The following is a 15,322-nucleotide window of genomic DNA, read 5'->3' on the forward strand; positions in this document are numbered from 1 at the left end:
CAAGGCTAGGTTGGATGGGGCTCTGGAATAGTGGAAGATGTCCCTGCCCAAGGCAGGGGATTTGGAAATGGATGATCTTTTAGGTCCCTTCCAACCCAGCTATTCTATGATTTTAAGATTCTTGTCCCTCCGGTTCCTACCCTTAAACTCTTCCAATCCTTCAACTCCCATCAGATTTTGAGACTCCTACAAGCCACTCCTTTGGGACAGCAGTGCTCCAAACTGCTAATACAGTATGTGTTGCTAGGAGACAATAATGACTGAGTACTTAAGAGAGACAAAAGGCTTGTCACAGCTCAGGGGAGGGGTACACCTGGCTACTCTGTTTCTTATCTGGGGATTTTCTCAGGGAGGTGTTACTACTAAGGTGCGTTAATTGGCTTGTGCACATGAGGAGGAGTTGTGAAGTATGGTGGGGAGAAGTTCTGTTAAAGTTTACAGTTCTTTATGGCATGTTCATCTGTTGTTCCAGTATGATTTTTTTTTCTGTTCTTCCTTCAATCCTGCCCTCTGTTGCTGTTCACAACACACAAAGAGCGAGGCAGGCAGCACAAAGTCAGGCAGAAAAGCTCTGTTTTATTTTTCTGACTCCATCTTATATACACTTTGATCAGAGGGCAAAGGATTGGCTACACAGGTTTCCAACTCATTGATGAACATCACCATCAATCATATTTGTCCTCCCAGAGGACAAATATGTAAACAAAAGTAGATAAGTTCTAAATATATACATAGTTTATATCAAGCTGCATGAGACTCTCCGCTGCAGGGATTCAAACACTCGAAAGCAAGAAAATTTAGGGCAACACCCCTCCTCTTTTATGGTTACTGCCTGGCAGCTCTGGCTGACAGGACTGTCAAAACATGTGGGGTTTTTGTGGGGATTAGGGTTCCTTCTGTGGCCACTCACAAAATTTTGATTTGGTATAAGGGCTGTATCAAATCATGTAATTGCCTGGGTGAATTGTGAATTTTGCAGCTGTGGTTTTGTGGGATTGAAGTCTCCCCTTGTGTCTTTTTGCATGGTTTGTTATGGACTAGCCAGAACTGGCAGGTCTGAGTTCTGAAGGCAGTTCTGCAGCTCTTGCCTTGTGGGGTTCAGGCCCCTCTGTGGTGTTTTGTGGAAGCATTGAGTTGGAGTCTCAACTGTGGGAAAAAGGGAAAATAAAAAAGGAGTTGCAGGTTTGAGTCCTGCAGGGTATACTACTGTGGGTTTGTTTCTTAGGAGCATGTGTGTCTGTATGTGTATAGGAATAGGTTGTATTTGTTTAGTCTCACTGGCATATAAAAATTGAACCAGAAATGCTTATCTGAAGGATCTTTTGTTGAAAGAGTGTTTGTCTTATGTTGCAATGCAAGATTTAACCAAAAGTATGTGCTCTATTACCATCTGTTAAAACCAGGTGGGGCAGTTTTCTTTATCTCTTCCATGACCCATTCCCCACTCAGGGAGATATCTTCTGTTAATGAGCCATCACTGCCTGACTGATAAAATTACATCATCCCATTGTGAGATGCTCCACCCAGGGGGAGGAGCCAAACATTCCTACCTGGATATAATCTGAGGTTTTGGAACTCCACAGCAGCCTGTTTCCACTGGATTGCCAGAGGAAGACTGGTGCCATCTATACCACCACTGGACCTTCAGAGGAAAACGAGACCCTTCTGCAGGATCACTGCTTCAGCAGAACCACATCTGTCACTCCAGGAGGACTGCAGCCAGCATTTATTCAGACTGCTACCAACACTCAGCCCGACAGGGTGTCAGGTTGTCTTCTGACTTTCAGTGTCTTTTGCTTTTTAGGAATAGGGAGAAGCAACTGCCATTTATTTCCCCCTCCACTCGTAGGAGTGATGATGGTGACCAGGATGAGCAAGCCCTCCCAGCAGTGCACAGGAAATAAGCATTCAGCTGCTCAGAAAAATGAGGATGCTTCTCAAAGGAAAGCAGCTCTGCAGGCTGCACTGAGAAAGAAGATTGAATGTGAGAAGAAAGCATTGTCTATCGTTGAACAGCTCCTGGAAGAGGACATTACTGAGGAGTTCCTTCTAAATTGTGGGAAATGGATTACTCCATCTCACTATAAAGACATTGTTGATGAACGGTCTATCATCAAACTGTGTGGTTACCCTCTATGTCAGAATAAACTGGAAAATGTGCCAAAGCAGAAGTACAAAATTTCAACAAAAACGAACAGAGTTTATAATATCACTGAAAGAAAGTGCTTTTGCAGCAACTTTTGCTATAGAGCATCTAAATATTTTGAAACTCAAATTTCCAAAAGTCCAGTATGGATGAGAGAAGAAGAAACACCACCAGACATAGAGCTGCTGAAGGAGGGACAGAGTGGACAGTCTGGAGAAGAGGTGAAACTATGTGATGAAGCAATTAAACCATCTGACATTGAAAATCCTAGGCTATCTTCAGATCCATGTGAATCTAGTTCTCATGACACAGCCAGTGACAGCAGTTCTGATACTGAACAAGGATTTATTTCTTCTGTCCTACCAGGAAGTCAGTCAAGTTCAGCCAATTCTGTCCAGCAATTGGACAGAAAATGCATCCTCAAAAAGAAGCACGCTCAGAAAATTCATGCCAGCCTTAAAACTGAAGATGCAGATGTGGTAGAAGCCACCGAACAACTCTCTCATTGTAAATTAGATACTCAGAAAGAGGAACATGCTTGCTCTGTTTGTGATGAAGTAACTGCACCACCTTCAAACAATACTGCTCCTGGGAAATCAGGTGCTTCAGAAATCTTTAAAAATACATGTGGATCACAGATAGTTTTTCTAGGTGTGAGCAAAAGAGGAGCAGAACATCTGAAAAGAACACTAGCTAACTCAAGAGAACATATAAACCTTGAACTGAAGCATCCAGGTAATTCCAAAGGCAGTTTACTAGAAGTGCTTAGGCAAACACTTACGGAATGGAGAACTGAGGAAACTTTAAAATTTCTCTATGGCCCAAACTATACTTCTTTGTGCTCATCAGAGTGCATAGCATCTGTTAACCAAGAGACTGAAGAACTTGATGAAGATGACTTAGATACAACTGATGATCTTGACAGTGTTGCTGTAGGGGAGTCTGAGAACAGTCTGAACTACTCTTTGCCTTTCACAGGTTCAGGTGGGATAGTTAAGCCTGTGCCTAGTTATGAAAAGTTAAAAGAAGAAACAGAGTTCCTAGAACTCCGAGTAAAAGAGTTCTATGAAGGAAGGTGCATCTGGGCTGAAGAAGCAGCGACACAAGCACAGACAGGGGAACATCCAAGCAAAGACAAAGATGATCATCAGGAAGATTTCACCTTCCCACTTGTTGATTCAAATGCACAAATGCAGATTAGGAAGCGAATCGTCCTTGAAAAATTGAGAAAAGCATTATCTGCAGTTTGGGGCCCTCTTCAGATTGCTTCAGGTGATGTTTACACAGAGCTAAAAAATCTTGTCAAAACTTTTCAGTTAACAAGCAGAAATATTATCCACAAAATGACTGAATGGACTCTCATTGCTATTGTTTTGTTATCTGTATTGTCACAAACAACTCCATTTTTCAAGAATACTCAGAGAAGACCAATGTACACACAGTTCCTAACCACATTACTAGAAGAACTGCATTTCAAAAATGAAGATCTGGAAAGTTTAACAAGAATATTTATAATAGATAAACAACTCAAATAAATAAGATGATCATCTTAGCATCTCCTACTACCTGCACAAATCAAATCATCATCCCTAAGTATCCTGCCATTTCTTCAGCGGGAACCCCCAGCTACTCCATATGGGATTTTGGATGCTCCTTTCCATCAGCTCGTGCATGAAACATCCCTCAGCCCAAACAGAACATCTGGGTCACACTAGCCAAGACTCTACAGCAAGACAATCTATACCTGTCCATGGGTGAGTGCACAACCCACTGTTGATGTCCGTGGTAGGGATCCCTTTAGCTGGAAATGAATACCCATATGCAGATAAGAAACCTAATCCAGTAGATACTTGGGATGAGTGGACCAAAACCACACTGCAATCACAAGAAGAACTCCAAGAATTGGAATTTTTAGGATCCTCCAAAACTCATTATTGTGTTCAATTTCATTATCAACCTTCTGCCAACACTCGACCTACCTTGACTTTATTAGGTCTACATATAGGAAAGATCTAATCCCATTTAACAAAAATGATACCACTCCAAATTGGTGCAATTTACACCAATCCTACACTGTCTTCATCCTCACTCCATTCCAAAGTGCTGCCCCAGGGAGTGTTTCTTATCTGTGGAGACTGGGTATGGACTGGGATCCCCTCATGCCTCCAGGGCGGTCCCTGTAGCCTTGGCCAGCCCACTTTCCTAACCCCAAACATAACTTTACTTCAAAATTGGAAGCAGAAAGGGAAATTGGCATGCCAAAAGAGATCATATACAGAATTTGATTGAAATTTCATTAGCCAAGTTACTAATTGGAATAAAGGAAAGAGAGTTGTGGTCTCACTATTTTTACCTTGGGTGGCCACAGCAAAGGCTCTCAGTGAGCTTTCTCACCTGGAATGTTGGCTTAGTAAGCAGGCAACCAGCTACCTCACCTCCTCTGCACTCAGTGACCTGCTTACTGACACTGAGACTATCAGGTGTGGAACACTGCAAAACTGAACAGCAACAGACTTTTTGCTGCTTGCCCAGGGACGTGGATGACAGGACTTTGACTGCTTCAACCTTTCTTTACACTCAGAATCTACCCACGCAAACATCTGGAAGCTGTGGGAGTGTGAAAAATGAGGTTCACTTGCTTGGTAAATTTTAAGAAATAGGTTTAATAAAAAAAAATAAGACAATTAGGACACAGAAAAAAAGCAAAGTAAAACCAGGCTGGGTGATTTGGCATTCAGCCTAGTACACAGCCTGCTGTTTCAGACACCTTCTGTAAATACCCTGTCTATTGCATCAGTCTCTAGCATATTCCAATTTTTCCACAAATTAGTTTCCATATTGCAGGAACTGTTTAGTATGGTCCCTCCTTGGGTCTGCCTTTTTAGAGCATCCATGTTTCTTGGCTGTGTCCTCGTTGTCACCTCCAGCCTGGGCCATGGTCCCCACCTTCCACAGATGGTCGATGTTGATAATTGGCATGTCAGCAGCAGGGTCCCCCATCATATGTTCACTGTTTGTTATTCCAACCAAACAGGCCATCCACTTAAGCATAACTACATATCTGCTATCCTACTACCATATAAAAGTTTTACTAATAGCAGAAATAAAAACTACATTCTTATACATATAGGATTCACTTTAATATTTACAAGAAGCTAAATTTATAATGTGTATTGATAACACATTGCATTTATGCAACAGAAGTTTCTAACATAACACATATGGTATTCATTTCAGTATTTGCGAAAAGCCAATCATATAATATGTATTTATAACAATCCTCCCTCTTTCTTTCAATAGTTCATTTGGCCTGAGCAATATTTTTTTGTTTTCTAGCTTTTATTGTTATTTGCTCATTTTTTTACAAATTATTCTTGCTTCTTCAAAGAGGTTTTCTATATTATTTTGTTTCTTTCACACTGTATCTTTTTATACTGTTTTTAGATGCAGTTATTTTAGGATCTATAGTATTTGCCTTTTTTGGACTGCACTAATGATTAGCCAAATAGAATAGAGAATTAAATTTTAAAAATTTTAGTATTGGTTCCAATTTTACATATATAAGTATTTAATTTGGATGGATTGTAATAGTGAATGTTGACATGGGTATTAGAGACAAACCTGAGTTTACAGTCTTTTGTAAAAGAGTGAGTGACAGAATAGAGGTCCAGTTCCTTGACTTATATTCCCACCTGACCAGGCCTATGGGGGTGCATCCCACAGCCGGTATATGACTCTTCTCGGTGGCGAATACAGTGGTCTTGACTGGTCTTGCCCTCCTGTTTTCTTGTCACACTCTGTTTGCTAATTTTCTAGCAAATTGCTTCTGATACCTTTTAATTTAAGTTTTTCCATGTTCCTCAGGTATCTCCCATTCAACAGGCACTAGTAATCCCCATTCACAAGGATGTGTGTATATATATATATATATATATATACACAGATGCATTATTAAAAGGCAGTAAAATCACTTAACCTTAAAGGCCAGCTGCAAAGCCTTTTTAGAACTGACAATTATTTGTGCTGGCCAGACTGCACTTTGAGTAAAACCAAAATAACTGCATCTTCTACTTAGCCAGTTAATGTACTGTGACTCTCCTGCATCATCACTTTACTGAAATTTGGGTGTCATTTTCCTCTCTAGGGAACTACCTCTGATACCATTTATACACTTTTCTTGTTACAGTACCTTTTGAAAGTCTCCACCTTTTTAACTGCAACCAGGACTGAGAGACAGGTTAAAAGGAAACTTAAAAGAGAAAATTTTCTCAGTAACAAAAATAACCTAAACTACAGAGTGTAAAAAAGAAAAACTATTTTACCCCTTAACTTCTTTCTTCTTTACGAGAGTACTACAGGCAGTTTTAAACTTTTTAATTTCTGGTAAATATTCTGAGGTTAGGACCTTACAATACTGAAATTTTCTGGTGGGCAAATCCCCTGCCCAGCTTCTTCTTGGGACAGGAAGACAATGAACTCCTGCTGTTCCTGAAGATTTCCCCCACTACCTTAGGAGAACTCAGGAAGACACATACACTATTATGTTGATGTTCTGAGCTGCGTTACTGGCTAGCTTGCTCTCTGACCAACTGTCCTGGGTTGTAGTATAGGATGTGCACAAAGTATTTTATCTCCATCTTCATGAACTGTTGAATCCAAATGTTGGAGCAGTGTTTCCCAGGCCCCCTCCCTCTGGGCTGTCTTCTGCTAATGGCCCATTAATGCCTTGCCCATGACTCACAGGTAACTCCCTCCAGGAGTTATCTCTGTTTAATGGGCCATCAAGGACCCACTTCACAGCTCATCATCCCATTATGAGATGCTTCACCCAGGGGGAGGGACCAAACATTCTCACTTGGATATAATCTGGGATTTGGGACAGTACAAGCAGCCTTTACTCACTGGATTCCCAGAGGACCAGAGCTACCAGACCTTTCTACAGGATCACTGCTTCAGGAAGAGCACCTCACCTGGACTGCTTCTACCATCCTGCTCAGATTGCATTCTGACTCTGTCAGTGGTCTTTTGTATTATTGCATTTATTTTATTTTACTTGCTCCCTTTCTTCCTATTAAATTGTATTTCTGACTTGGAGCCTCTCACTCATTTTGCTTTCAAACTATGACACCAACATATAAGGAAGGCTTGATGAGTTTGAACCTCTGTCTGGAGCATGATCGACAGCATGGAAGAAAAGAGTGGACTCTTCACGTGGGATTCACTAGGCTATATTCCATCCAGGGAGCTGCCCGCATGCAAGAGTGAGCTCTGGCCCTCTGTTCTCCCCCTAAGTACCCAGGGGTGTACGGGGAGTGTGACCCAGAACAGGGAAACTTAACAGAACAATGAAGAAAGGTGGTACTGGGTACCTTCCTGAATCACAGGGCATTTTCACTAGAATCTTCCAGATCTTTACAGGGGTGATTGACAAGATCTATCATCAGGGAAAGACCACTGGGGGGGTTTGGGGATGGGGGTGTCAGAACAAACCATTATAAACAAATAACAAAAACATACAGAATTACTGAAAACCCAAAATGCATACAGCAACATCTCTCCCTTTTCTTTTACTTAAAGTGAATTGTCTTGTAGTTGAGGAGAGGGAATTCCAGACTTGAAATATGAGATTGCAACCCTCTCGTGGTCAGTGGACCATTCTTGTTCTGGGTCCTCTTCATCTTCAGGACCTGCAGGCATGGTGACTCGATTTATCACAAGGAGCAAAATGGCATTAAGAATTAACTTTAAATCAATCTATGAACCATGCACCTAATGAAACAGAAGGCAATCGAAACTAAAAGGATAATGAACAAAATCAGAAGTCTAATTTTGACCCAGAATTCTGCCCAGCCTGGGAGTCCCCATTTTCTAAATATCCCACTCAGCCAGTCTTCAGATTCCTTTTCAGTCTTGCCAACCACATTCAGGATGTTTTGGTGGATGTCCTCAGCATTAGATGAGATGTTCACTGTTGGCTGTAGTGTGGCTCGTCCACTGATAGGTGTTTGAAAACTGGTGAGCAGGAGCAGCTGCAGGATTTTGACAGTTGTGGGGATCTCTATTTTGGCAGGATATGGTCTGGGACTGCAAAGAGAACTTAAAACAGCAAAATATTAGAAGGTCAGTCAGGAAAGAGCAAGAAGAGAGAGTACTCTTCCCAGGAATTATTTTGCTTTTTCTTTCTGTGCCAGGTAGGAAAAGAGACTTGTGACTCTTTCTGCCCAGAGACTTTTGGAACATAGGGCCTCACTCACTTTGCTGGAATCCATCTCAGCCTGGTGGGGGTGGAGACACAGGAGTACCCTTGTCCCCATGTCACCAGTTTGAGAGGACCCTCTGTTTGTCCAGTCTTGGGGTCTTTAGTGAGGACTGGTGGTTTTGCCCTCAGAGTCAGTTGCTGGCTTCTTCCAAAATGCCAAACGATTGGTGGGTTCAGCGTTTCAAATGAACAGTTTAAAAAGTTCGTGGTGAACAGAGCCTTGGCCAGTCAGATCGAAGGACATTCAGTTTTCAAAATCTGCTGCTGCTGACTGAGGACCCTTTTTAGGTCTCGGTGGATCCTCTCCGCCACTGCTTGGCCTTTAGGGGAGTGTGGGATGCCTTTTTTATGTTCCACTCCCCATTGCTGCAGGAAGTCGTGGAACTCCTTGGATTTGTATGTGGGCCCATTATCTGTTTTTAAAGATTTTGGGATGCCCAAAAATGAGAAAGCATGGACTAAGTGTATTATAGCATTCCAGGATTTTTCCCCGGTGTGGGTGGAGGCATAAACTGTACCAGAAAAGGTATCTACAGTGACCTGCACATACTTCTGTTTCCCAAACTGTGGGATGTGCATGATGTCTGTTTGCCACACCTCACAGCTGTTAAGGCCTCTGGGGTTTGCTCCTGCACTCAGGGTGGGGAGTCCATGCTGTTGGCAAGAGGGACAGGTGGCCACAATTGCCTTGGCCTGTTCCTGGGTGAGATTAAATTGGCGAACTAGGCCTGGGGCATTTTGATGGAAAAGCTGATGGCTGATTTTAGCTTGCTCAAACACATTTGGCAGCAGGGATATTTCTACAAGGACAGCAAGAGCATCAGCCCTTCTGCTTCCCTCAGCAATGAACTCTGGCAGCTCTGTGTGTGATCTTGTGTGCATCACATTAAAAAGTTGCTTTTGGAGGGAGATTAATTTAATAAGTTTTGAGAGCAGTTGGAAAAGGGCAGCATTGGACACTTCCTGTGATACTGATTGCTCAGCTCTGGACACACCCCTGTAACATATGCATAACTGGTGACCAAATTGAATGGTTCAGAGAACCTTTCAAATGCTCTGACAACAGCGGCCAACTCAGCAACTTGAGGTGATCCTTCCACCTCAGCAACATCTGTTTCCCATTGCTGAGTCTGAGGGTCTTTTCAAGTCATAACTGACTTGTGGGACCGTCCAGATATGTCAGTGAAAACTGTCAAAGCTTTTAAAGGCTTCCAGCTCTGAACATTTTTAAGTTTCAATGTGAATTTGGCTTTTGAATTAAAAATTTTGTAGGCAGGCTGATGAATTGAAATTTGTCCTGAGTATGAATCTAGAGCAAACTGCAGTGCTTAATTTTCTTGAAGCACATGTTCCAACATTGCCTTTGTAATTTGGCCTGATTGTAGTTTAATTGGAATGTGAATGCATTCAAAATCACAGCCAGCTAATTCCCTGATCCAGATGCTAGCTTTCCCAATCAGTTCAGCTGCCAACTCCTGTGGCCGTGTCATCCTTTTGAACCTTTGGTGGCTTAGGAAGACCCACTCTGTTATTAGGAGAGGATCTTTCATTTTTTGGTCCTTCTTTGAGGTGTTTCTGTCCTGGGTTGCAGTGTAGGATGTACACAAAGTATTTATTCTATCACCATCTTCATGAACTGTTGAAACCAGGTGGGCTAGTGTTTTCCCAAGCCCCCTGCCTCTTCTGCTAATGGCCTTTGGGCTCTTCTGCTAATGGCCCATCAACGCCTGGCCCATGAGTCACAGGTAACTCCCTCCAGGGGTTATCTCTGTTAATGGGCCATCAAGGACCCATTTCGCACTTCTCATGCTATTGTGAGATGCTCTGCCCAGGGGGAGGAGCCAAGCATTCTCACCTGGATATAAGCTGGTATGTGGGACAGTGCAAGTAGCACTTATCCACTGGATTCCCAGAGGAGCAGAGCTCCCAGACCTCTCTACAGGATCACTGCTTCAGGAAGAGCACTTCACCTGGACTGCTTCCACCATCCTGCTCAGGTTGTATTCTGAGTCTGTCAGTGATCCTTTGTGTTATTGTATTTATTTTATTTTACTTTTACCTTTTTACCTTTCTTCTTATTAATTTATATCTCTGACTTGGAGCCTCTCATTCATTTTGCTTTCAAACACCAACGTTTTTGGTGCCCAACGTGGGGCACGAGGCACTGAGAAAAGTCAGAACTATAGTTTTGTATTTGAGAAGACACCTGTTTGCTATGATGCTCAACATGCTTACATGTGTCTTATACCTATCTCTCTATATTTTTCCACACATGGGGTACTATCTGCTGGTCTTAATGCTCCTGTGTAGACCAGGGTATGGTACTAAAATTGCCTTATTGGTCTACTATGTCCATTGCTTGATAAACTCCGAGGCAATGAACAGCATTCAAAATGTATACCCAGTTTTGGATTCGTGTCCTGGTCTAGGATGCTACATCTGGGGCCTCAACAATCTCACTCAGCCCCTGTGGGGAGGAGTAAAGAATGATTTTTTCCAGCTTTTTAGGCACCACACAGCAGTTTTTGAAAATACTGAGTACCCTCTGGATGCCTAGGACAGTATTATGTTATTGTCATCCCTGCTTTCTCTTCTCTGCACAGCCCTTTGTTTTTTCTGCACCATACTTAGGAACAAAACACTACCTGGTGTGATACAGCGTGTTCCTAAGGAAGAGGAAGAGGGAAAGAGAAACAAAGCAACATCATCAGCATCTACACAGACTCTTGCAGAGGAGAAAGAAGCCAAAAGTGAATCAACAGTGTCTGCATCTACACAGACTGTCACAGAAGAAAAGGGAACCAAAGACAAGGCAACAGTGTCCTCATCTACACAGACCATCTCAGAGGAGAAAGAAGCCAAAAGTGAATCAACAGTGTCCGTGTCTACACAGACTGTCACAGAGGAAAAGGGAACCAAAGGCAAGGCAACAGTGTCCACACCTATGCAGACTGTCACAGAGGAGAAAGGAACTAAAGGTGCCGTCAGCATCTCCACACAAACCGTTACTGAACTGGAACAACCTAAACCAATAGCAGTTGCCACCACTCAGAAAAAGAAGTCAAGGAGCAAATCAGTTCGCGTAGTGACTGACGAGGATGCAGCAGGACCTTCACAGCCAGCAGAGGAGACAGAGATAGAGATCGTCACTCGCTCTCTATCCCTGGGTGAGCTGCGTGACCTGCGAAGGGAATTCACCCGCTAGACCAACGAGTCCATCCTGACCTGGCTGCTCCGCATCTGGGACGCTGCAGCCAGTGACACCATTCTGGATGGAATTGAGGCCAGGCAACTGGGATCGCTGTCCCGGGATGTGGTCATTGACCAGGGGATTGGGAAAACCCAAGAACCTCTCAGCCTCTGGCAGCGACTGCTGACAAGTGTGAAAGACAGATACCTTTGTAAAGAAGACCTCCAAGTGCACCAAGGCAAATGGAGCACAATAGAACAAGGTATCCAACGCCTGAGGGAATTAGCTGGGTTGGAGATCATTTTTTCAGAAAACGAGAGATTTCCTAAAAACCCAGATGATGTCCAGTGCACATCACGAATGTGGCTGAGACTTGCACGGCTTGGACCAGAGATGCACTCATGTTACCTGGCAACACTGCAATGGAGGGAAGGTGAGGACAAGGTGGGTGTCTTGGCTAATAAATTAAGAATTTATGAGGACACTGTCATCGCCCCAGTTCGCACCCATGTCTCGTCTGTGGAAACAAGACTGGCTGAGCAAGTCCGGAGCTTGATTGAAGAAAGCCATCAGAAATTAAAAGAATTTAAGGAAGAAATTTACCATATCTCACCAGAGCCGACGAGAGTCTCTGCCATTAGGAGCAGGCGTCCCCCAGCCAGGGAGAGAGGATACACACCACGGGGTAACCTCTGTTTTTTTCTTAGAGAGCATGGAGAAGATATGAAGAAGTGGGATGGAAAACCCACTTCCGCTTTAGCAGCCCGGGCACGTGAACTGAAAAGAGGAACACCTACCACAAGAAGCCTATCTAGAATCAAGGTTGCCCCAGTCTCTCAGAACTCCAGACGGTACAGGAATGATGATATGACTGATCCTCTGGAAGGGACTTCAGAAACATACGTACAGGAGGAGAACAATGTATGCCATGACCAGGAATAGGGGTGCCCTGCCTCTAGCCAGGAAGAGGAAAGGGATAATCGGATCTACTGGACTGTGTGGATCCGATGGCCTGGCACATCTGACCCACAAGAATATACGGCGTTGGTTGACACTGGGGCCCAATGTACCATGATGCCATCAAGGTATGTAGGAACAGAATCCATCTCTATTTCTGGGGTGACAGGAGGGTCCCAGGAACTGACTGTATTAGAGGCTGAAGTGAGTTTAACTGGGAATGAGTGGCAAAAACACCCCATCGCAACTGGTCCAGAGGCCCCATGCATTCTCGGCATAGACTATCTCAGGAATGGATATTTCAAAGACCCGAAAGGATATCGTTGGGCTTTTGGAATAGCTGCAGTTGAGAAGGAAAACATCAGACAGTTGAATACTTTGCCTGGTCTCTCAGATGACCCCTCTGCTTTGGGACTGCTGAGAGTCGAAGAACAACAGGTACCAACTGCCACAACAATAGTACACCACCACCAATACTGCACTGACAGAGACTCTGTGATTCCCATACATGAGATGATCCGTAAACTGGAGAGCCAAGGGGTGGTCAGTAATACTCATTCACCTTTCAACAGCCCAATATGGCCTGTGCGTAAGTCCAGTGGAGAATGGAGACTGACGGTGGATTACCGTGCTCTGAATGAAGTCACACCACCACTGAGCGCTGCTGTGCCAGACATGTTAGAGCTTCAATATGAGCTGGAGTCCAAGGCAGCAAAGTGGTATGTGACCATTGACATTGCCAATGCCTTCTTCTCCATCCCTTTGGCAGCACAGTGCAGGCCCCAGTTTGCTTTCACCTGGAGGGGCGTGCAGTACACCTGGAACCGACTGCCCCAGGGGTGGAAACACAGCCCCACCATCTGCCATGGGCTGATCCAGGCTGCACTGGAGAAGGGTGAGGCTCCGGAACATCTGCAGTACATCGACGACATCATCGTATGGGGGAACGCCCCAAGGGAGGTCTTTGAGAAAGGAGAGAAGATTATCCAAATTCTGTTGAAAGCTGGTTTTGCCATTAAACGAAGTAAGGTTAAGGGACCGGCTCAAGAAATCCAGTTCCTGGGAGTCAAGTGGCAAGATGGACGTCGCCAAATCCCCACAGAGATAATAAACAAGATCACTGCCATGTCCCCACCTACCAATAAGAAGGAGACACAAGCTTTCCTAGGTGCCATAGGCTTCTGGAGGATGCACATTCCTGAGTACAGTCAGATCGTGAGCCCTCTCTATCTGGTTACTCGCAAGAAGAACGATTTCCACTGGGGCCCTGAACAGCAACAAGCCTTTGTTCAGATCAAACAAGAGATTGCTCACGCAGTAGCCCTTGGCCCAGTCAGGACGGGACCAGATGTGAAGAATGTGCTTTACTCTGCAGCCGGGAACAACGGTCTGTCCTGGAGCCTTTGGCAGAAGGTGCCTGGGGAGACTCGAGGCCGACCATTGGGATTCTGGAGCCGAAGTTACAGAGACTCCGAAGCCAACTACACTCCCACAGAGAAGGAGATCTTGGCCGCCCATGAAGGAGTTCAAGCTGCCTCAGAAGTGATTGGCACTGAAACACAGCTGCTTCTGGCACCCCGATTACCAGTGCTGGGGTGGATGTTTAAGGGAAAGGTTCCCTCCACACATCACGCCACTGACACCACATGGAGCAAATGGATTGCTCTCATCACACAGCGCGCCCGTATTGGAAACCCAAATCGCCCTGGGATTCTGGAAGTTATAACAAACTGGCCAGAAGGTGAGAATTTTGGATTATCGTCTGAAGAAGAAGAAAAGCAAGTAATGCGTGCCGAGGAAGCCCCACCATACAATGAGCTACCGGAGACTGAAAGATGATATGCTCTCTTCACTGATGGCTCCTGCCGAATTGTAGGCGCTAACCGGAAATGGAAAGCTGCAGTTTGGAGCCCCAATCGACAAGTTGCACAGGCTACCGAGGGACAAGGTGGGTCGAGTCAGGTTGCAGAGCTTAAAGCTGTCCAGCTGGCTTTGGATATTGCTGAACGAGAGAAATGGCCGAGGCTCTATCTCTACACTGACTCATGGATGGTAGCTAATGCTCTGTGGGGATGGTTGAATGGCTGGAAAAAGGCCAACTGGCAGCGCAGAGGAAAACCCATCTGGGCCGCTGACATTTGGCAGGACATCGCTGCCCGAGTAGAGAGACTGACCGTAAAGGTTCGACACGTGGACGCACACGTACCCAAGAGCCGGGCTAATGAGGAGCATCGCAACAATGAGCAGGTGGACAAAGCTGCCAAGGTGAAAGTATCACAGGTGGATCTGGACTGGCAGCACAAAGGAGAACTGTTCCTAGCTCGTTGGGCCCATGATGCCTCTGGTCATCAAGGAAGAGATGCGACATACCGATGGGCCCGTGACCGAGGGGTGGACCTTACTATGGACAGCATCTCCCAGGTCATCCACAACTGTGAGACCTGCGCTGCAATCAAACAGGCCAAACGAGTGAAGCCTCTGTGGTATGGCGGACGATGGCTGAAGTACAGGTATGGGGATGCCTGGCAAATTCATTCTTAGGTTCTTGCACCAGTCTTTTGATCTTGCTGGCATTGATCCAAAATTTGCAGCTTTAGTTGTCAGTCATACTGCAGCTTCAGTTGTTTGTGATACCTGAAAAAGCATTGTCTTGTTGTGGGGTTAAAGAACTGTTCTTCCTATGTTTGCAATTGTGATGACATACCTTTTTAACATTAATTTCTTCTTACTTCATAAACAGCAGTTTCATAATTTAAACATTATCTCTTAG

General features: G+C 44.5%; 1 protein-coding gene across 1 annotated transcript; it reads left to right on the forward strand.

Moving 5' to 3' along the window:
* Positions 1-1,857: 1,857 nt before the first annotated feature.
* Positions 1,858-3,681, forward strand: LOC310908763 (putative RNA polymerase II subunit B1 CTD phosphatase RPAP2; the record flags this gene model as incomplete). The annotated part of the gene is made up of 1 exon (XM_083860127.1): positions 1,858-3,681. One exon carries the CDS (start codon positions 1,858-1,860, stop codon positions 3,679-3,681), a length of 1,824 nt encoding a protein of 607 aa, XP_083716253.1.
* Positions 3,682-15,322: the final 11,641 nt, after the last annotated feature.

This window comes from Zosterops lateralis (genome assembly GCF_965231275.1).
Source record: "Zosterops lateralis genome assembly, chromosome: 4".
NCBI lineage: Eukaryota > Metazoa > Chordata > Aves > Passeriformes > Zosteropidae > Zosterops > Zosterops lateralis.